The 20,936-nt window shown below is 44.5% G+C and overlaps 1 protein-coding gene across 1 annotated transcript; it reads right to left on the reverse strand.

Moving 5' to 3' along the window:
• Positions 1 to 4,107: 4,107 nt before the first annotated feature.
• CUZD1 (CUB and zona pellucida like domains 1) lies at positions 4,108 to 16,697 on the reverse strand. The gene is made up of 9 exons (XM_038579003.1): positions 16,542 to 16,697; positions 14,546 to 14,696; positions 12,457 to 12,671; positions 10,891 to 11,041; positions 10,343 to 10,560; positions 9,692 to 9,864; positions 7,831 to 8,222; positions 6,216 to 6,484; positions 4,108 to 4,588 (listed from the first exon to the last, which is right to left on the reverse strand). Exons 1-9 carry the CDS (start codon positions 16,621 to 16,623, stop codon positions 4,413 to 4,415), a joined length of 1,827 nt encoding a protein of 608 aa, XP_038434931.1. The 5' UTR covers positions 16,624 to 16,697; the 3' UTR covers positions 4,108 to 4,412.
• Positions 16,698 to 20,936: the final 4,239 nt, after the last annotated feature.

The raw sequence follows: 20,936 nt of genomic DNA on the forward strand, positions 1-20,936 counted from the left end.
GTTGGGAAACCACTGCTTTTTTTTTTCTTTAACTCTACTAACTCGTTAGTTGAATTAGACACGTCAGTCATTTGCTCATTTACTCATAATGTAATCAAAACAAGCTCTTCTTGCCTATGTCAAAGGGAATACATTGTGCCTCGGCTCTGTTGGGTTTGGGTGACGGCTTTGACACTGACAGCAAATGAGAGTCGGAGACACAATCACATGAACCACCTGTGACTGCTTTCTGAGCTACCATGCACTCAATTTGGGTCCCAGATCCTCAAAGCTTTCTAGGAAACCTAAGAAATACACAGGAAGCCTGAGGAGCACAAGATGGTAGGTTCACATATCCCACACCCTCATGGAAAAGGGCAGCACTCACTATAAGGTTTCTTTGTATCTTAACAGAAACAGACCTGTGCTGGGCTCCATACCCTCAAAGCTATCTTTAAATAAACTGTCCTGGGGTGCCTGGGTGGCTCAGTCAGTTAAGCATCCAACTCTTGATTTCAGCTCAGGTCATGATCTCAGGGTTGTGAGATCAAGCTGCACTTTGTGCTCTATGCTAAGTGTAGAGCCTGCTTAAGAGTCTCTCTCCCCCTAAAAATAAAAAAGAAGAAGAAAAACAAATGGTCTTGGACACAGTCAATTTTTTTCACTTGTCAAGAAATATTCAATAACAACATTTAAAATAGGAGTCCTCAAGTCCAATAAATTGTTCCTATCTTTGTCATTCAATAGTATATACGAGTTGAGAACACAGTTTGGCCAAGTCCCCAAGGGAGGAGGGCAGGGTTTAGGGAAGCCTGGGAGCTAACCTTGAAGTCCTGAGCGATGAAAATCTGACCCATGACCCCAGGGCGGGCATTGCTTCTAAAGGGGTATGTCTCTGTCTCCAGATCAACAATCATCTGGATAAAAATAGGATACTGGCAGGTATTTTGATGGTGTTCCCTGCTTATACCTGGTAGAAGTTGATGGAATGTAATTGCTGGTCAATCTGGTGAAGGCAGCATCTTTAAATCAAAAGTTAATCATTTGTCACCGAGTACCTTCATCTTCAGTCACATGATTTTAGCATCACGCATCTACTTCACATGAATTGAGGAGTTTTCCAAGGAGCACTGAACCGCTACAACTTCTCCTTTCAGAAGCTTATCGGCACATTAACTGCATCTATCCATATGTGTTGAGGAAGTGGGGGGCTAACAGCCTCCAAAGTTGGCATCTTAGAGCTTTTAACAAATGCCTAACATGAAAAGAGTTGACAATGAAAGGACTGAACTTTTAAGAACAAACAAGCAAGTGTCCAGAGAACTTCCAGGTCAGCTTCTCCAGGTGCGGTTCAGCAGATGGGAGCTGGGAAGCTGCCCCTTCCAAAACACTCCAGGTGGTTCTGAGGAGTGTGAAAATCTGAAAGCCGTGGCCACTGCTGAGCACTGCATGCACTGGATCAAAATGCACTTAATAGGGAGAAACCTGCAACCCAGAAACACCAATGGTGGAGACAAAAAAAAAAAAAAAAAAAAAAATGCCCCAAGAGAAGCCTGTTCTCTCTAGCTAAAGGATGGGTAAAGGGGTAACCAGGCAAGACAGTGAACTTTACCCAGTAACTGCGTGGTTCCAAACACCATGGGTAAAACTATGTCCCTCCTGCCAGCCTAGCCCACAAAGGTGAAGTGGGGAGCCCAGATTTCCACCTGCCCTCCGGGTCCCTTACATCTTCCCTCCCCTCTCCAGGGTGGCATCACCTCTGAGCAGTAATCAGGGCCTCCCCAACATCCCCCATGTCAGGTGGAGACCCGGTGGGGAGCCTGGACTTCTAACCCCACTTGGCAGGTATTAGCACCCCTTCGAGACTATTCTGGGGTGGTATCAGAGGAGACGTAGTTTAGAGCCAGGACCTCTACCCCACCCAGAGGTAAGGTGGCAAATCCACCTTCCTGGGAGGAAGGGCAGCAAAGGCCACAGGGGTAGCCTGGCTTCCACCCTGCCCAGTGGAAACAAGGTGACCTCCCCACCTTGTTCGCACATGTAGGTATTTTCGCCCATTTTACTTTTAGCCTTGCTGAAATGCTTTGCTAAACACGTCTCTTGAATGTGGCATAGAGTCGGAGTTTAATGTGGTGAGATATTCTGAAAATTTTGCTTTTAGGAAGCGAGCATGGCGACCACTCTGGTATGACCCGCACATCTCCCTCATTGCCATCAGTCATTCAAGGTGCCAGGAGTGTTGGTGGCTGATGGCTCTCAGCCCCCCTGCCCTGCAGGGATTCCCTCCACTCAAGGCAGCTGCCTTGTCCACATTCACAGTCTCCCACCAATGACAAGTCCATAGAGGCACTTAAAGGCCAGAGCACCAAGCCCCATGTAGGGTCTCTCTGAAGGGCCAACCCAGCCCAGGACTCCGTGGGGTTCGCCGGGCTTTCTGCTGTAGCCACTTCATCATTCCCCAACCCCCCTGCCCCGGCCCACTTCCCTCCCCACTGACAGGGCTTGGGCCGAGGCCCATGCCCCAGGAATCCTTGGGCACACAAACCCCTCTACTGGATGTTGTTTCATAGGACCCAACCCATGATGGTCAGTACCAGGTGTGGCCTGAGGAAGCAGACTCCTCATTGGCAGGTGAAACACAGCCCAACCACACCTCATTTCCTCACTGAATCCTTGCAACTGCGATACTCTGGGGGCTGGGATGGGGGGTGGGCTGGTCAGCAGCCTTCACTCTTTTAAATTGTGCAGATCAAGGCTGAAGGTGACCTGATCAAGGTAGCCCACCAGGTAAGTGGAAGAACTCAAACCCAGGCCACCAACTCCAGATATAGGACCTTTACTTACTTTATCATAGTTTCTCCTGAAGAAATTATTTACTGATATATATTACTTCATTTTTAAATTTTTTTTATTGGTGATATATATTACTTTAAACTTCTAATGCATTGGTATAGCTCAATAGCTCCACTGTGAAGGTTTTTTGATTCATGATGATACAGTTTTACACTGTCTACTGAGTCACTATATTTCATGATTTTCTTAGTATGACACTGCTATGCCTGGCGTGCCTCTGGGTAGCCCCTGGGGCCTGGCCACTGGCACGTGTTCACTCAGTTCCTGATGGAAAGATTGCAGAGGGGCCAGGGATCAGACACTTCTTAAGTGCTGTCTTTACTGAATTTGATTTGCTCATTCTAATTTAGTTCTTAAGAGCTTTCACATTAGGTTAGAAAAGAAGCTTGCAAAAAAAAAAATAATAATAATAATAAATAAATAAATAAATAAATAAATAAATAAATAAATAAATAAATAAAATACAATAAAAAAGAAAAGAAGCTTGCAGTAGCTCCATTTAGTCATACAGACAAATGCAGAAGAGGCTCAACTACATGGCCATTTGGGGGAAGTGCTTAGAAGATCTGAGTGGAAATATTGAAAGGAAAATAAGGAAGATCTACCTTCATTTGGAGCTGGAAACCCAGTGGGTCCCTAACAACTTGTTCAAGGAAGGTAGAGATGCTGTTTTACTCGTAATGTACGCCCCGGGCATACTGTGTACCCAATCCATGTGCATGGGTGTCAAGGAGAATGCCTTTGGGCATTCAGAAATGTGGGTGCCTCCTTGGTTGTGCATCAGAACCCGAGACCATGGTGGTGTTGGGTGATGAACCGGTAGAGTCATACTGTCATCTACGACAAAGAATTCAATATGACGTTTGGTATGCGCAACCTGAGTGCGCATCAAGGCCTTTCCTGTTGTGTCAATCTCAGCCAGAAACTGACTACTCCTTGTTAGGGTTACGTTTGGCTTTGGTGTTTGATGGTAAATGGGAAGAGAATTGTTGTCTTCATTCTTTAACCTAGAAACTACACACAAGGGCTCCCCTTTATAGTCAAGCTCTGCTTTCCTATTCCTAGATCATAAAATAGCTTTCCTCTTTCCAGAGCCCTTTCCTGAGATGTGTTCAAGTTGTAAAATGCTGAGGCTCGGCCTTAGAGTGAGGCATGGGAATAAATAACATGGCACTTCTCTCCATCACAGTTACTCTCAGAAATTATTAACTCTCAGATACATTTCAAAAGGGAGCATATTTGCATCTAGGAAACAAATACATCTAATGCTGTAGATTTAAGTAAAAACAATCGTTTCTTTTCACCTGAAGTTTACTCAGAAGGTTTTGTGCTCATGAAAAAGGATGTTCCTAATTCATTCAATATTTTGGTGGCTTTCGTTCTTTAGCAGGAGATCTAACTGACACAATGTTTGTTCATTTCGATCACCCCTGCAAGGCGGCACGCTCTGACCAAAGTGACAGCAGGACCTGTACGTCATTGTTAATGAGGCTCTTCCTAATTTATTTATAACGTGTAGCCACGAGGCAGCATTTCCTTTAGTGTTCAGGGAAAATGAGTCTCAGTGAAGGCTGACCCTGTTAGTTCATATTCTGAAGCTTCTGGTATTTGTAGTCCGTTCTCTGATTCACAAAATGCCTTGTTATGATCACGGCCACAATCACGAGATTCAGAGCAAGGACCGTGAATGAAAATAGATGCAGACTGCTGAAAGGTTGACTCTGAGTTTCTTCTTTGTGTATCTGATCCTGAAATCCTATAATTGGAAACAAGATAAAAATCATTAAAAGAAAAGTACTACCTGACATTACAAAATTGTCATGAATGTGTCTCTCTCCACAGTCTGTGAATCTTCTGTATCAATTAATGTGGGATATATAATGCCAAAGTGATACACATAGGTACTGCTAGCAAATATTTCAATTAGTTTATGCTTCTTTTTTTAAAAAAAGATTTTATTTATTTATTCATGAGAGACACAGAGAGAGAGGCAGAGACACAGGCAGAGGGAGAAGCAGGCTCCCTGCAGCGAGCCCGATGCATGCCCTGAGCCAAAGGTAGATGTTCAACCGCTGAGCCACCCAGGTGTCCCTAGTATATGCTTCTGCTTAATTTAAAAGACAAGATGTCCTTACATTTGTTTGTTTAAATAGTTCATTTGTCTCCCTGACATAAGGTGAGAAACTTGTGGAATTCAATCATCAAAGTCCAACAGAAATGTAAGTCCATTCATTGATAGTCACTCATCTCCCATACTCGTCAAACTATATTTGATTTATAGAGAAACAACTAGTTCTTCTCTTGAAATAGGAAAAGGGTATTTTTCTAATGTGGATGATATCTCTATAACTTTCATTCATAAATTTTCAACTAATTTAGACTAATACCCATAGATGCATTGTCTTTTTAGTGAACATGTTTATTAAATTATTGGATTTCATTTTTGTTTGTATTCTTTTGTTTTTGTCATAGAAATATTTTGCTACAGGGACACCTGGGTGGCTCAGTGGTTAAGGGTCTGCCCTTGGCTCAGGTCATGATCCCAGGGTCCCGGAATCAAGTCCCATATTGGGCTCCCTGCGGGAAGCTTGCTTCTCCCTCTGCCTATGTCTCCGCCCCCCCTCCGTCTTTCATGAATAAATAAAATATTTGAAAAAAAAAAAAAGAAATATTTTGCTACAAACTAGAATCCTACTCCTTCACAATCCACTCAAATAATAATAAGGACAGAGGACATAAGATTCTTTTATGACAGGATCATTTTCATAAAAGGTAAATTCTTATAAATAGGTTTTATGTAATTACGGTCTACCAGAGCCAGTCAGCCGCGGCTCGTCCTTTGGGCATTCACCATCACTCTGTTCTCATTTGACCTGACAGGGGTCATGTTTCCAACCTTTAAAAAGAAGCAGGGTTATCCTGAAAATATGGTATTTTCTGTTTTGAAAAAATTGTGGGTTTTTTTTTTCCCAAAAAAGGTGATTTGTGTGGGATGCTGGTTCACCTGATTTTCCTCATTTAGGAGTTAAAATACATTGCTTTTGATTCTGTTTTCTGCCATGGTGTCTATACTAAGAAGTCAGGAAGCTGAGAGAAACTGTTGTTTTTAGAAGTGAGGACCTTACATTTATACTCAAAAGCCATGTGAATAATGGTGAATTATCAGAGCATAATATGCTTACAACATACATGCTTACAACATACATGGTTTTCATTTTATCAACTAGTAGAAGGAAAAATTAATCTTTTGTGCTTATCTTAGTTAGGGCTTCGCTACAAATATCATAAATCTCTAAACTGTACATGCTTAAGGAGGAATACATCTGAGCAAATTTTAATGAACCAGGAGGTGGTCTTAGATCACTTAATAGCTTTCTCCTTACCTGTATTTCCACTTGCACTTCGATCCCTTTTCAGACGAATAGGTCCTATGACAGCATCGGTCTTCCATTTGTATGAAGAAAGGTCTCGTTTCGTTCTAGAGACACAGCCTTGGCTGCATCGAGACTGATGGTCACCACTATCACATATCAAAATCTTACACTGTAGATACACGGAGCCCAGACTGTTCAAGAACTTAAAGGCATTAAATTGGAATCTTCCATAGTGTTTAGATAAGGGATACACCTTACAAGTCTCATCCTGATTACATCTGGAACAGAATTCACAGCACATTTAGAAGATTTACGTTCAGTCTTTCTAATGCTGAAAAGAAATGATACAAAGTTTTCTTTGAACTGCCTGATTTGATCGTTTCTCAGCCTTTTGGCTAAGATTGGGTGTGAACTGTCTGATTGTGGATCAAAAATTTCTCTAGAAAGTCAATGTCTCCCATCCCAGTATTAACTCAGCCCAACCCTGCATAGCCTCCGAGATCAGAGGATATCAGGCACGTTGTATATAAGTGATGAATCACTAAATTATAGTGAAACTGATACTACATGATAAGTTAACTAACTAGAATTTAGATACAAATTTGGAGAGAAAAAAAAATTTAAAAACAGATAATGTCTTTAGCTCACACTGTAGTGAGTTTAAGACTATGGATCTGATTCCTGGGTAAAATAAAGTTCCCTACGGCAATAACATTTCTAGTCCATGTGAATTAATTAGAAAATCAATTTGGATATATTAAAGCTCAAACATCTTACTTTATACACTTTCTGTGAATGTGTCAGTATGGCTGATGTAGTTAAAATCTATCAACTTATAGAAAAAAAAAGGAAAATTTTCCTTTCAAAAGAACGTTTTAAAAAAATGTTCGTTAGTTTGTTTTTCAGTACGTTCCACACCCAATGTGGGGCTTGAACTCACAACCCTGCGATTAAGAGTCATATGCTTTACCAACTGAACCAGCCAGGGACCCCTTTTTTCCCCAAAGAATACCACATACGCTTTACAAATTTCATTATGTTTGTGTTCTAGAGCTGGAATGAGTGAAATAATCTTTTGTGATTTTTGTTTAAAATAACCAAAGTGTATGGGACACCTGGGTGGCTTAGTGGTTGAACATCTGCCTTTGACCCAGGGCATGATCCTGGGGTCCTGGGATCAAGTCCCACATCGGGCTCCCTGCATGGAGCCTGCTTCTCCCTCTGCCTGTATCTCTGCCTCTCTCTTTCTGCGTCTCTCATGAATAAATAAAATCTTAAAAAAATAAAATAAAATGACCAAAGTGTGGAGGAAAAAAACAAGAACAAAAACATAAAGCCTTCTTGATAAAAAATAAATGTGTTTCTACCAGCAAATATTTTGGAAATATACTTAAAATTCTACTGGATATGGGCTGTGGCTGTAAAAGTGCTTTAAGTTAAATTATTTGTAATGAGTACATAGTAACTGTATTTCATAATATGATTACATTTACTTAATTCGATGGTAGCAGTACTAGAAAAAAGCATGCATGAATGCATTCATGAATCATGTATCACAAAAAATACTATTTCACTCAAGTCACCACGGATCCTCAGAGAAGCATGTCACCCCATCAGTACGTACCCACTCTTGATTAGGTCATAAGTTGGAGACGTAAAGTCAGGCGTGGGAGAGGCTCTACAGGTGTCCAGGAACACCACCAAATTTGGATCCGAGGTATACAGACTGACTTGAACAAAGAGAGTTTGGTTCAAATCCACGTAATATGGTGACTCCAGTATAGGCTTTGCAAATGAACTAGACTCAAAAAGGGCCATGCTTGTGTTATATTTGCCCAGCGCACTTTCATTTTGTATTATGTCGTCTTCCGTTATGTACATCATCTCCACAGTGGAATTCTGTTCCATTTCACACTTCAGAATAATCTGAAGATGTTTCTGACGGGTGATCACCTCAGACGTGGGGGATGGATTGAGAGTGATGATATTGGTGTAAGTCACAGAATGATCTTCTACCTGCAGGGTGAGATTGGATTAAATCCAGTAATAGCAAAAAAAAAAAAAATCCAGTAATAACTTAGAGCGCAGAGATGATTAATATCTGCAGGTAGAGACATAATTTTCTTAAATCACAAGACTGCAGCTTTCATGTTGGGATACTAAAAGCTTCAATGTGATTTAAGAAATATTCTGGGGATCCCTGGGTGGCGCAGCGGTTTAGCGCCTGCCTTTGGCCCAGGGCGCTATCCTGGAGACCCGGGATCGAATCCCACTCGGGCTCCCCGTGCATGGAGCCTGCTTCTCCCTCTGCCTGTGTCTCTGCCTCTCTCTCTCTCTGTGTGACTATCATAAATTAAAAAAAAAAAAAAAGAAATATTCTGGGTGGGAAGAAAGGTGTCAGATGAGAGAGCGCAGCTGAGACTCGAAGACAGAATTTGACAGAACTTTTTCCAGATATGTTAAAAACAATTCTGGGAACACCTGGGTGGCTCAGTGGTTGAGCGTCTGCCTTTGGCTCAGGTCATGATCAACAGGATCCTGGGATAGAGTCCTGTATCAGGCTCCCCACAGGGAGCATGCTTCTCCCTCTATGTCTCTGCATCTCTCTCTCTCATGAACAAATAAAATATTTAAAAACAAACAAACAAAAAAAACAAAAAACAATTCTGAATGCAAACTTCCAGCCCTAGAGGGAACTGAGATCCTGTAATGTACGGCCTTCTGTAAGAAGCATCAAGTTAGTGTGGCTCACTGTGCAGTTCCCCAAGTGTCTGCAGACAGAAGTCCTGCCACATGTTTTCCCCAGGCTGCCTTCCCTGGGGATGCACAGATAACAGCCCAAGTGTTCCTTCATTTGGAGCAGAAAATAACAATTGACTTCTATCCTTATGGACTCTGGAGTAGCTGCCATTCTTCTCAAAATGGTTGTTGTTTAATGACATGAGTGACAATTTTAGGGTAGACATCCTAAAAGGGACCTACGGGTTGTAAATGCTTGAGATCTTGAAGTTGTAGAAAATGGAGAACAAATCACAAACTTATGTCCTTAGTGTTTGAAACAAGGATAATGCTTTTATCTTCTCCCTTTACAGGGGAAAGGAGATCCTAGAATTACAGCTAGGTTTTTCCTAAATACGTGATCTAATCCTTTTCTGTACAAGTCTTCCTGGGAGGCTCCTACACCTGCAGCACATAGATGTCCAAACCTTCTTCACTGAATTCTCAGAATTCTTCACCTTTTGGGAAAGATAACTGCCTCTAGTTGCCCTGAAAATGAATGTGCTAATATGTGTGTGTGTGTGTGTGTGTGTGTGTGTGTGTGTGGTGTGTGTGTGTTAGGCCACCACACAAGTGAGTGGGCTTCCATGTTCACACAGGCTTACCGTGTGCTAGGCCATTAACACCACCAGCAAGTTCTGCGCCATCAGTACGATCTGACATACTGCTGGTGTTCAACAAAACCCAGCTCGGTGTCTCACTTTTACCTTTTTGATTGTACCACATCCATCAAGAGGGATAGAAAAGTCTATCACATTGGATATCTTTGGTCTGCAAGTTGGGTCATTCAGTTGTAAGTTATTCTCATTGTAAGTAAATGATTCCAGGTAAGATTTATTTATGATGATTCTCATCTTGTCAGAAGAGCAAGTTAAAGACGCTGTTCAGAAAAACAAAACAAGGATGATTATGTTTAGGAACAGCTAGGAACTCTGGCTCTTGAAAAGCTGTGTGTACAGAAGACTACATAAAAACTCAAAACCTCTTTTGCCTTAAACAGTGATCGGAAGCCTGAGACAGCAGGGTACTTGATCCACCTTTTACAATGTTCGCTGTGACCCCGTCTGCAACTGAAATCTGTAAATCTATTGTTTTTTGTTGTGCCTTTACAGAAGGCATTACAGGAAACAGTCTGTATTTCCTACAGAAATCGTTTCCAAATTAATAAAACCATCAATTTCCTCTTGTCCTAAGCAATGCACCGAACTGATTCTCAAGCTTCAGATTATGAATATACATTCCAAAGTACATAGTACAGGCTTGCAAATAGGGACAGCGACAGGTAGGCTAAGAGGTGAGGAGCAGTTTCTATGGCCACAATCTCCAAGAGCTCAAAATAGCTAAAGAACATGACTTACTAGTGTTGATATTTTCTGCATAAATTGAAGTATAGGAAGCAGAGAAACCCCGGTAGGAGTTGGCGTAATCTGTCGATAGTACGACGGTCAGTGAGTCTGACGAGGATTCAAAGGTGGGCTTCACATAGCCACACACTTGTCCCATCAGGCCAGAGGTGGTGGAGGAGCCATCATAGACAGCAATGAAATCAAATCTGCAGTGTTCGTCCGCCTCTATGCTAAAGAAGTAGGGCCTCTGGTGAAAAAGCTTTGCAAACCAACTCAATTCTCAATAGCCCAGTCTTGAGTGATTAAAGATTTTCCCTCACAATGGTATCTCAGGTTTATGACAAACCTGGGGCTTTGCCAGTCCCTGATGTGACCTCAGAATCTTCAGAAAAATAGTCAACTTAGTTCAATGACATAGTATTGGTGTTTTCTCTATACGCCAGTTTTGTGAAAAGTGACCCTCTACGAGGAGTTCACATAATTTTTCTCCCCCAGGGTCCCCATTTGCCAGGTGGGCTCACGGCATTTCTCCCACAGCAGAAATGGACCACAATACTTACAAAATGTCTCTGAAGTTTAATTTTATCTTATAACCTTTCTCCACTCGTATGTGCCACACACAATAAGCCAGTGCAGGATGCGCATTTGGGTAATTGGGGCTGGTAAAGGATCCTTTGGGGCTGTCCAAGTAACCACCACAGTTTGGAATAGCTGACAGGGATGAGAGGGTGACCATGAATGTAAGTCAAGACAGAGACTTTGCTTAGTTTCCATGCGGTGTGTCTAGCTTAATAAGCAAACACCCACCCTCACCCAAATTTTGTTCCATTGCTGTCTTTTGAATTGGTGGCATACCGAGGTTTTCATCCTTCTTTATTGCGGGATTTTCTGACCACTGGTTCAGGACAGCATGACAGTGTAAGATCTGCCCCAGCTAGAGAGACCCTCCATTACCTGGACTAAGTCACAGAAAATGACATCACACTCTTGGGCCTGGCATTGGAGACTCTTCCTCACTCAGCCCCAGCCCAGCTTTCCAGCCTCATCAGCCACCTCCACGACACCTGCTGTGCCAGCCTGTCCTTTCTTCCCAAAGCCCCTCACATTGCTGGTTCCAGCAGAACAGGAATGTTCTCCTCCTCTGGTTCCCACCTCTCCCTACCCTACACTAGCATTCCAGCTCAGCACAGATGCAGCCACCCTGGGTCCCTCCCTCCCTCCCTCCCTCCCTCCCTCCCCCGGGAAGGAAGCAAGCAGCTGGATGAGTGAAACAGGCAACACAGAAGGCTCTTTTCGGGGCACGAAAAACAGTCTAGGTTGGCTAATGCATAGGATACAGCTGAGGCCTGGGGAGGGAATGCAGAGGGAAGGCCTGAAAAGGTGGCCTGGCTTTGGCTTTGGAAAACCCTGAATGCTCCACTCTGGAGATTTGTCAACACCAAGGAATCAGTGGTTTAAGAGGAGTGACGTGGTCATCTCTGGGCCTCAGAAAGCCAAGCAGAGTGGAACTTTGCTCACGAACCCACTTGCAGAATTTCTTGGCGTTCTGCTTTGCGCTGCAGCAGAATCTGGGTGCTGTGAATGCAGAACCCCCTTAACATGTGATTGCCTGACAAGTTAGGTCAGCATTTCTCATCGTTTGCTCTTCGATCTTTGTCAGAATCACTTGGGGAACTTGTCAAACATGAAGGTTTCTCGAGCCCCAACGCACATCTTCTGAATCAGACCAGAGGGAGAAATGGTCCCTGAACGGGCATTTCAAAGGATCTCAGGGTTATTATAAAACAGGCCAAGCCGGGAGAGTCTGCGTTGGTCCATAACACAGCACACTCCAACACGTAGCCATCCGATCAGCCCCATGATCCCTCATCTGGGAGCTGGTCAGAAGGCAAATTCACGGGCTCCATCCCAGAACCAGTGAAGCAGAGTCTCGGGAGGGGGTCAGGGGTCGGGGGAGGCAGGAATCTGCTTTCACAGGCTCTCCAGGTGATTTCATGCACACAAGTTAGAGAACCACTGCCCTCACAAGCAAAGAACTCAGACTCAAGATTACAACGACCCATGCAGGAGTGTAACTTTCCAAGCTCGCAGGTGGTTATGCATAGGATGTATAAGTGAGAACTCACAGGTGCCAGAAGAGAAGAAGTAGTAGAAGATGAAGACAGTTCTTTGAGTTTTTACAGAGTCGGTGACTATTTGAACCGTTAATGTACTGGATGATGACTCAAAAACAGGAATGTAGTCATGTTTACTGCAGACTTTGCCTAGCAGAGACGCCTTGGTAGAGTTTCCATCAAAAACTTTAATGTTTTCACTTTCACACGGTCCATCAGGATCAAGCCTGTGAACAGAACACACGTGTGGTTAGAGACGAGCCACCAGGCAAGGGGGTTTCAGAGTGGAGTCAGTTGTGCACTTGGCCATCCCAGTTTGCAAAGCAGTGGCTTATCTGTTTTCATTCCAATCTCTCCAATACCAATTACGTCTCCACGTCCCCCAACATCACACCACACACCATCAGTCTGTAAATGCCTCAGGAAGCAGAACTGCTTTGTCAATGGTTCTATCAAGAATCTGACTGGAATCCAAGACTCCTTTCCTTCGACTTCCACCTCCTGTTCCTCATGCCCATGTGGAAATTGTGGGCAGGGGATCTTATTTAGAACTCATTCCCCTTGATATTTGAAATCCGAGGCTGTTGAAAGATGAAGCAGCCCTTCCTCCTTGGCCCCCTCTCCAGGTAAAGCAAATTTAGCCTCTTCCCAGATGCCCCTTCCCTTCCCTCACATCCCCGTGTCCTCATTCATAGGGACGGTCCCAGGCCCCACGTGGGACAGGGCACACCAGGGTGCTGTCTTCTGCCCCTTCTGATGGTCTCTCCAGATGCCCTCAGAATTCCGACCCAGGGCCAAGATGCCTGAGAGGGAACAACGCGGCGGACAAACCCGGATCCTCCTTCCCCCTAGTCCCCTACCTGCTGTGTACCTTTGGGCCAGAGGCTTACTATTCCCTTTCCTCTCTCTTCTACAACTGGGGTGTCCCAGCTTTCGTCCCGGGTGAGGTTTATAATGTCCTGACCAGGAAGCCCCTAGCACAGGCCTGGCACACAGAGAGCATCTAAGAACTATGAGATGCTCGTCTCCCCTCCCTCGCTCTTGCCCCGCTGCCGTCCTCTTTCTCTATGTGCCAAGAACAATGTACATGATTCTTAGGAGCCCGAGAATTCTAGGAAGTAGGGAATTTGTTTCCTTTAGGCCCCATCAGAAGTCCCTTCCTACTCCCGTGGTGTGGGGTCACGCACCCCAGTGTGTCACCCTGGCCAGCAGCGGCATCAGGAACCGCCCCTGGGAGGTTGTCCCCTGTGCACACACATTCTCAGGCCCCAGCTGCCCCATCTGGATCCGGACCTGGGCCCAGGGCCTGGCAATTGTGCGATTGCAAAACCTTCCAGGTCCAGGTGCTTCTGATACTCCGCAGCTTAGAACCAGTGGGATGGGTAAGACTTTGGGCTCTGGAGCCAGGTGGCTTGGATTCTGGTCCTCTCCCACCCGTTTTAGTCTGTGACTTGGGCACATTAAGTGACTTCTCTGGGATTTCCTACCCATTGAATGGGATTAGACAGGGGGTTGCTGAGAGCATTAAGTGGGGAAGTTCTCCTGAAGCCTCAAGGGACTCTCATAGTTCAGTGCCCTGTTCTCAGCTTGTCCTCATGCTGCCATAACCTGGGCACTTAGAGAAGACAGTTGTGTCTATTTCAAAATAAAAAATTCAAAATAAAAAAACACTGATGCCTAGTCCCTGCTCCTAGAATTGTGAGCTTATTGTATGGTGTTCAGCCCAGAAATCTGAATTTGTAGAGGCTCTCCTGCTAATTCTAATGCACACCATGCTTTAAAACCATGAGTTTAGCGTTTTAGGGTCTGGAATCTGGAACTAGACCAGCTGGGTCTTAATCCCAGTCATTTCACTTACAATGTGACCTGAAACAAATCCCAACTTCCCTGTGCCTGTGACAATCACATTGACTTCACAGGACCTCTGTGACCAGAGTCAGGGGCCCAGTCATCAGTCAGTGAATACCAACCATTATCATCATCATCGTGGTCATGGGTAACTTACCACTACTTCTAGGACCAGCTGATATTTTTCCAACACAAATACCCTAGTATGGTCAGAGTTCAGCGACCCTCATTAGGAAGTAAAGCCTCTACTTACTGGAAGTAGGAAAAGATGATTCTGATGCTTTTGTTTTCTGGTCTTTGTAATGTCCAGGTACAGTCCTCATTGGAATGGAGGTTCAGGATTAGGGCTCTGTGGGCATCTGATTGACTGGAGCCTCCCAAACTGGCCTGGCAGCTTGATTTGCCTGGTAGAAATCACAGTTGACATTGAGGAAAGTCATCTGCCCCTGACCTCCTCCTCCCCCAGGGACTGGGAATCTACCTGCCACAATGTAATATCCAGACAAGCATGCAGATAGTTGGGAATGGTATTTAGCTCATTCCAAATTTGGTAAGCCCTTGGCAATTGGTTTCCCCCTCTTAGAGTCCTTGGGGGGAAAATATTTATGATTTCTCTACATATGGGGCATAAAAAAATAAAGACTATATTAGAGCTTAAGGAAAGATGGTTTTATGAAGAAGCTTTATATCTACAATATATAAAGAAGTCTTACAACTCAGTAATTAAAAGAAAACCCAATTAAAAATGGGCAAATGGGGATCCCTGGGTGGCGCAGCGGTTTGGCGCCTGCCTTTGGCCCAGGGCGCGATCCTGGAGACCCGGGATCAAATCCCACATTGGGCTCCCGGTGCATGGAGCCTGCTTCTCCCTCTGCCTGTGTCTCTGCCTGTCTCTCTCTCTCTGTGACTATCATAAATAAATAAATTTTAAAAAAATGGGCAAATGACCAAAATAAGTATTTCTCCAAAGAACACATACAGGCCAATTAACACACAAGGAGATACTCAATATCACTAGTTACTGGGGAAATGCAATTCAAAACCATGAGCTACCACTTCACACCACCTAATATGTGAAACAAAACTAGAGTCAAAAACAGAAAATAAATGAGTGTTGACAAGGATGTGGAGAAATTGGAACCCTCCTGCAAAGCTCATCGGAACATAAAATGGGGCAGCTGCTAGGAAAATCATCTGACAATTTCTCAAAAGATTAATCAGGGAGTTACCATAACCCAGCAATTCCACTTCTAGGCATATCTCCAAGAAGAATGAAAACATATGTTCACACAAAGAAGTGTACACTAATGTTTACAGCAGCACCAGCCAAAATAAGCAAAAAGTGGTGCATCAACTGATGAATAAATAAAATGGGGTCTCTCCACACAATGCAAGATTATTCAGCAATAAGGAATGAAGTACTGATGGATGGTACAGTGTGGATGAACCTTGTAAGCATCATGCTGAGTGAAAGACAACAGATTATAGGATTTCATATGTATGAATTGTCTAGATTATGGAAATCTACAGAGACAGAAGTAGATCAGTGGTTGCCTTGGGCTGAGAGCATTGGGAGAAATGAGTAACTGCTAACTGGTAAGGAGTTTCTTTTTGGGGTGATGAAAATGTTCTCAAATTAAATAACGGTGATGGTTGCACAATTCTGTGTGTATACTAAAGACTAGTAAAATTTGCATTTTACAAGAGTGAATTTTATGGTATGTGAATTTTATCCTTAAAAAGCTGTTACTCAAAACAAGGAGGAAGAGGAGGAGGAACAGCTACAATGGAACGTGAACAAGAAAATCAAATACTTCATAATGGAACCCAACGAAGGGCGAAGAACTTCACTTAGAAACAAAAAGCTTTTCGTTTTCCTTATTATCTGTGATGATAAGTGATGTCCTTGTAACAATAGTCTCATTTGTTTTTCCCCTAATAATAACTATTACTATGTTTGTTAGTAAAAAAAATACCAGCAAAGACAATTAAAGAAAAAAGCATAGGGGCACCGGGGTGGCTCATTTAAGCATCCGCCTTTGGGTCAAGTCATGACCCAGGGTCCTGGATCTGGAATCCCTGCTTGGTGGAGAGCCTGCTTCTCCTCCCTCTGCCTTCTGCTCCCCTACTTGTGCACTCTCTCTTTTCTCTCTCTCTCTCTCTCTCTCTCTCTCTGTTAGATAAATAAAATCTTGAAACAAAAAAGAAAGGCAGGAAGGAAGAAAAAACAACAGGTTCAATTTTCTTACCTTCAGACTTAGTCAAGTTCAAGTCTGCCAAGCATGGCACCATTAAGAAGGCTAAAAGGACGAGCCTTCTCACAGCCTCCATCTTTGCCAGGGGTAGAACAGCCTAAAGGGTTAGCAGAGAGTTTTATACTTCTCAGAAGTGTTCCTTATCTGGCTTCAGGGCTTTCTGGAGACCTTCAGGGAAATGTGTCAGGTTGACCATGCAAGGGCCAAACTTCTCTTGTGAGAAGAGAGCAGCTGTGTGCCTGATTGATTATCAGCAATCCCTCCAGTGAGTGTTGGCTCTCCCCAGTCCATTCCAGGAACGTCTACACAAAGTTCCCAGCTAAAGCTCTTCATGGGGCATCTCCGAGGCCTGGCCCACGGTGGGCACCGAGTCATCCTTCACGGCACCAACCGGGAGCTGAGCCTTCGCCCTGTTGTTTGTTCAGATCTCAAAGCAGGTGGCGCTACTGTTATCTTACACCTTTGCTGCTCTTGTCCCCATATGAAAGCCTTTGGATTCTGAAGGCAGGTAGTGTGGCCCCTGGACAAACTGGGTCCAGCTGGGTTGCTCAGATGCCTGCCAGGGTGCTGAGGCTGAGGAGGGGGGTGGTACAGGATGGGAGGAAGAAGAAATGCAAGTCCAGATTCAGTGGATTCAAGGATTTCAAACCATTATATCCAGAAAGCCTGAAGCCGGTGAATCAAAGTCCCTTGAGCACGACGTTTTGCAGACCATAGAAAGGAATCCTGATGTCCACGGTGAGACTGGTGCTCTAGTGGCTCAGCCAGCAGCTGTGACATCAAGAGGTCATGCTCACAAGGAGCTTGTATTCCTCTTTTCACGCATTCATTTATTCAAAAAATATTTGCCAGCTACCGTTTTACAGTCTGGGGATTTGGAACTAAACATGAGAAATACAGCCCCTGCCCCCGTGGAACTTACTAAGTGAGGGAGACAGAGAAAAAACTAAAACAAATTACAAATAGCGAGAGGTACTATGAATATAAGAAAATAGGGTGATGAGATAGATTGCAGGGGGGATGCAGTATGAGGGTGAAAGTGAGAAAGATGAAATTTGAGCAAAAAGAAAGAGAGAGGCATTCATTTGTGATGTGGGCTTAGAGGATGATTTTAGGCAAAAAGAATGGGCAAGTGCAAAGGTCCTGAGGCAGGAATCAGTTGGGCATGTCTATGAAGGAAGGGGAGGCAGGCCAGCGTGGTGGATGTGAGTAAAGGGGAGGGAAGTGAGATGTAACGTAAGGAGGCAAGGTGATAGTCCAATTGTGAAGGACTTGTAGGTCAGATGGGGCATTTGGATTGTATTCTAAGTTCAGATAGAACTTTTTAAGCAGGAAAATGATGACCAATATTTTAGGAACCTTCCCTGCAGCCCTGTGAGATAATGGTAGGCATAGACTGAACTTCTACCTTAAAACTCTTCCTGGGTACCCTCAACTTCCATGTTGTTCTGTCCTTATTTGGCTCTAGGACACTCGGGTTCCCAGGCAGGGCTGTGACTCAGGGTTGTTTCCAGTTAGGCCCTAGGACCAGGCATTTGGCCTTGTACCTGTGCCACAGTGGCAAGCCCAGCACCTGTGACATTGGGAAGCTGGACTCACAAGGAGCTGGGACACTCACCAAGGCACCTGGCACAGCCGCACTCAGTTCCTGTCAGCTAAGAGACTTCTTGGGCTGGCCACAGGTGTCCCCTGGTGGGGACAGGACACCCTGGTGTGAGAGTGAGGGGTAGGGCAGGAGTATAGGGTAGGGACCCTTCTGATTACTAAGGGCCGCTCACCCCCAGCTGTGTCCACACACACCCACTTTGTTACTAAAGCCGTCTCCATCTCCTATGGATGTGATCTCCTGGTACCCTGAACCACCACTGGGTGTAAGGGCTCTGTGCACACTCTCCTGGGAGGGGGACTAGCGGAGGGGAAAGAACCCTGGGTGAGCAATGAAAAGACCAGCGGTTCCGGCCGGTGGCAATTTACCATGAGATCACAGGATCCCAGGGCCTGCGGGATTGGTATACCTTATCCTGCTTAATCCTCACCATCACCTATGCAAGCCTCCAATTTACATCAAGGAAACTGAGGCTCAGAGAGGTTAAGAAACTCCCCCAATAGCACATAGCTAATGAAGGGCAGAGATGGATTAGAACCAAGAGTATCAGGCTCTGAAAGCCACATGTTCCACACTGTCCCTACTGCCCACGAGAGTGGTGTCTCTAAGAGCCCTTGCTCCATCCTGCCTCCTTCATGGACCGTGGGATGCCTGGACTTTAGGCATATTCCCCATGGAATTCCAATACAGAATGTGCTTGCCCAGGGCCACCAGGGTCCTGGGCACCGTGCTGCCCACCGGGTGAGGTTCAGAGGGGCAGGTGCACCCTCTGAATCAAATCACAGCACAGATGGACACTGCAGGGCAGGGCAGTGGATGGCAGAGGGAGGCAGAGAAAATGCTTCAGGAGCTCAAGGGGGATAGCTCTCTTCCAGGTGGAAGGTCTCGGGGCAGGATCCGGGGAAGGTTCAGCCTTGAATCTGCCTCCTGAAACTCACAGTGGGGCTGGAGGACAGCCAGCCTCCAGGATTTTCTCAGCCACTAGGGCTGCTCTGTGAGCGCAGTTCCAGCTCCCACGCCTCTTCTGGCAAATTTTTCCTTATCAGCCCAGCCTTCTGCTGAGAGAACTGCAGCTTCTCACCTCCCCACTCTTCCCTCCCGCCAGCCTAGAGGTAAAAGCTGCTTCCTTCCTTCATTCCTGTGGTCCCTTTTCTCCCCTTTTAGTAGCTAACCACCTGTCCCTAGTTAACTCTTGATATTACTTTTTTTTTTAACCCTTAAGTACAACATGTGATGCTCACAAAGCAAGGGTTTTGTTAACCAGAGAAAGTATGAATTGTAGTTACAGATGGGGAATCTGAGTAAAAAGGGATCCGGAAGGCTCAGCGGCAAGAGCAGGAACAGAAAGGGGCTGATGGACCCAAGTGGAGAGCAGTACATCCTCCTACCTGCTGCTCTCAGATCAAGAGATCCTGGGCCCTGGCGTTCTGCTGGACATTCCTGTTAGCACCTAAAGGCACTGGCAGGTTAATCAGCAAACTCAGTGTTAAAGGGATCTAAAAAGGAGGAAATCTGCTTCTCCAGAGTTGGAGAATGACAGAAGAATCTCAGGTTTTTCAAAATGTCTTTTAGACACCACTGGGCCCAACCCCATCATATGAGGTCACCCTAAACCCAGAGATATCCCATGTGTCTGCTCTCGCTCTCTGGGGGGACAGTTCTCCTTGACGACCATGTAAGATAATTGCCTGCAGTAGAGTAGCTAGATGAGAGTGAATGAAGCCTTCGCAAGGAGAAGAGCCACATGAACTGCTCCAGCTTGGGAATTTTTGATGAGTCTGAAACTAGAAATGCTCTAAGATCAAAATACATTTTTCTCCTGGGGTTGGAGATGTATTTTCTATTCTAACTCTCCTCATATTGCAATATGATATCACAAGATAGTTGCCCCAAGAACCCTCCTGCACTGTTGGTGGGAATGGGAACTGGTGCAGCCACTCTGGAAAACTGTGTGGAGGTTCCTCAAAGGGTTAAAAATAGACCTGCCCTAAGACCCAGCAATTGCACTGTTGGGGATTTACCCCAAAGATGCAGATGTAATGAAACGCCAGGACACCTGCACCCCAATGTTCATAGCAGCAATGTCCACAATAGCCAAACTGTGGAAGGAGCTTCGGTGCCCATCGACAGATGATGGATAAAGAAGCTGTGGTTTATGTATCCAATGGAATATTCCTCAGCCATTAGAAACGACAAATACCCACCATTTGCTTCGAGGTGGATGGAACTGGAGAGTATTATGCTGAGTGACATAAGTCAATCGGAGAAGGACAAACATTATATGGTCTCATTCATTTGGGGAATATAAAAAATAGTGAAAGGGAATAAGGGAAAGGAGAGAAAATGAGTGGGAAATATCAGGGAGAGAGACAGAACATGAGAGACTCCTAACTCTGGGAAACGAACTAGGGGTGGTGGAAGGGGAGGTGGGCAGGGGGTGGGGGTGACTGGGTGACGGGCACTGAGGGGGACACTTGATGGGATGAGCACTGGGTGTTATTCTGTATGTTGGCAAATTGAACACCAATAAAAAATAAATTTATAAAAAAATTAAAATAATAAAAGTTACAAATTTAAAAAAAAGTAAAAGATAGTTGCCCCAAGTTTCAATGTGGCTAGTACACAAATTTAAGTGCATTTATGACTAACAAAAACCACCACTGCAGGCAGAGGATTATTTTCAATATTGCATTTATTCAAAGAACATAAATACACCATATAATACATAATGTAAACACTGTAAAACTTGACTTGAATAATACAACATTCTACTAAAAAAGAAA

The sequence above is a fragment of the Canis lupus genome, chromosome 28 (assembly GCF_011100685.1).
Source record: "Canis lupus familiaris isolate Mischka breed German Shepherd chromosome 28, alternate assembly UU_Cfam_GSD_1.0, whole genome shotgun sequence".
Lineage (NCBI taxonomy): Eukaryota > Metazoa > Chordata > Mammalia > Carnivora > Canidae > Canis > Canis lupus.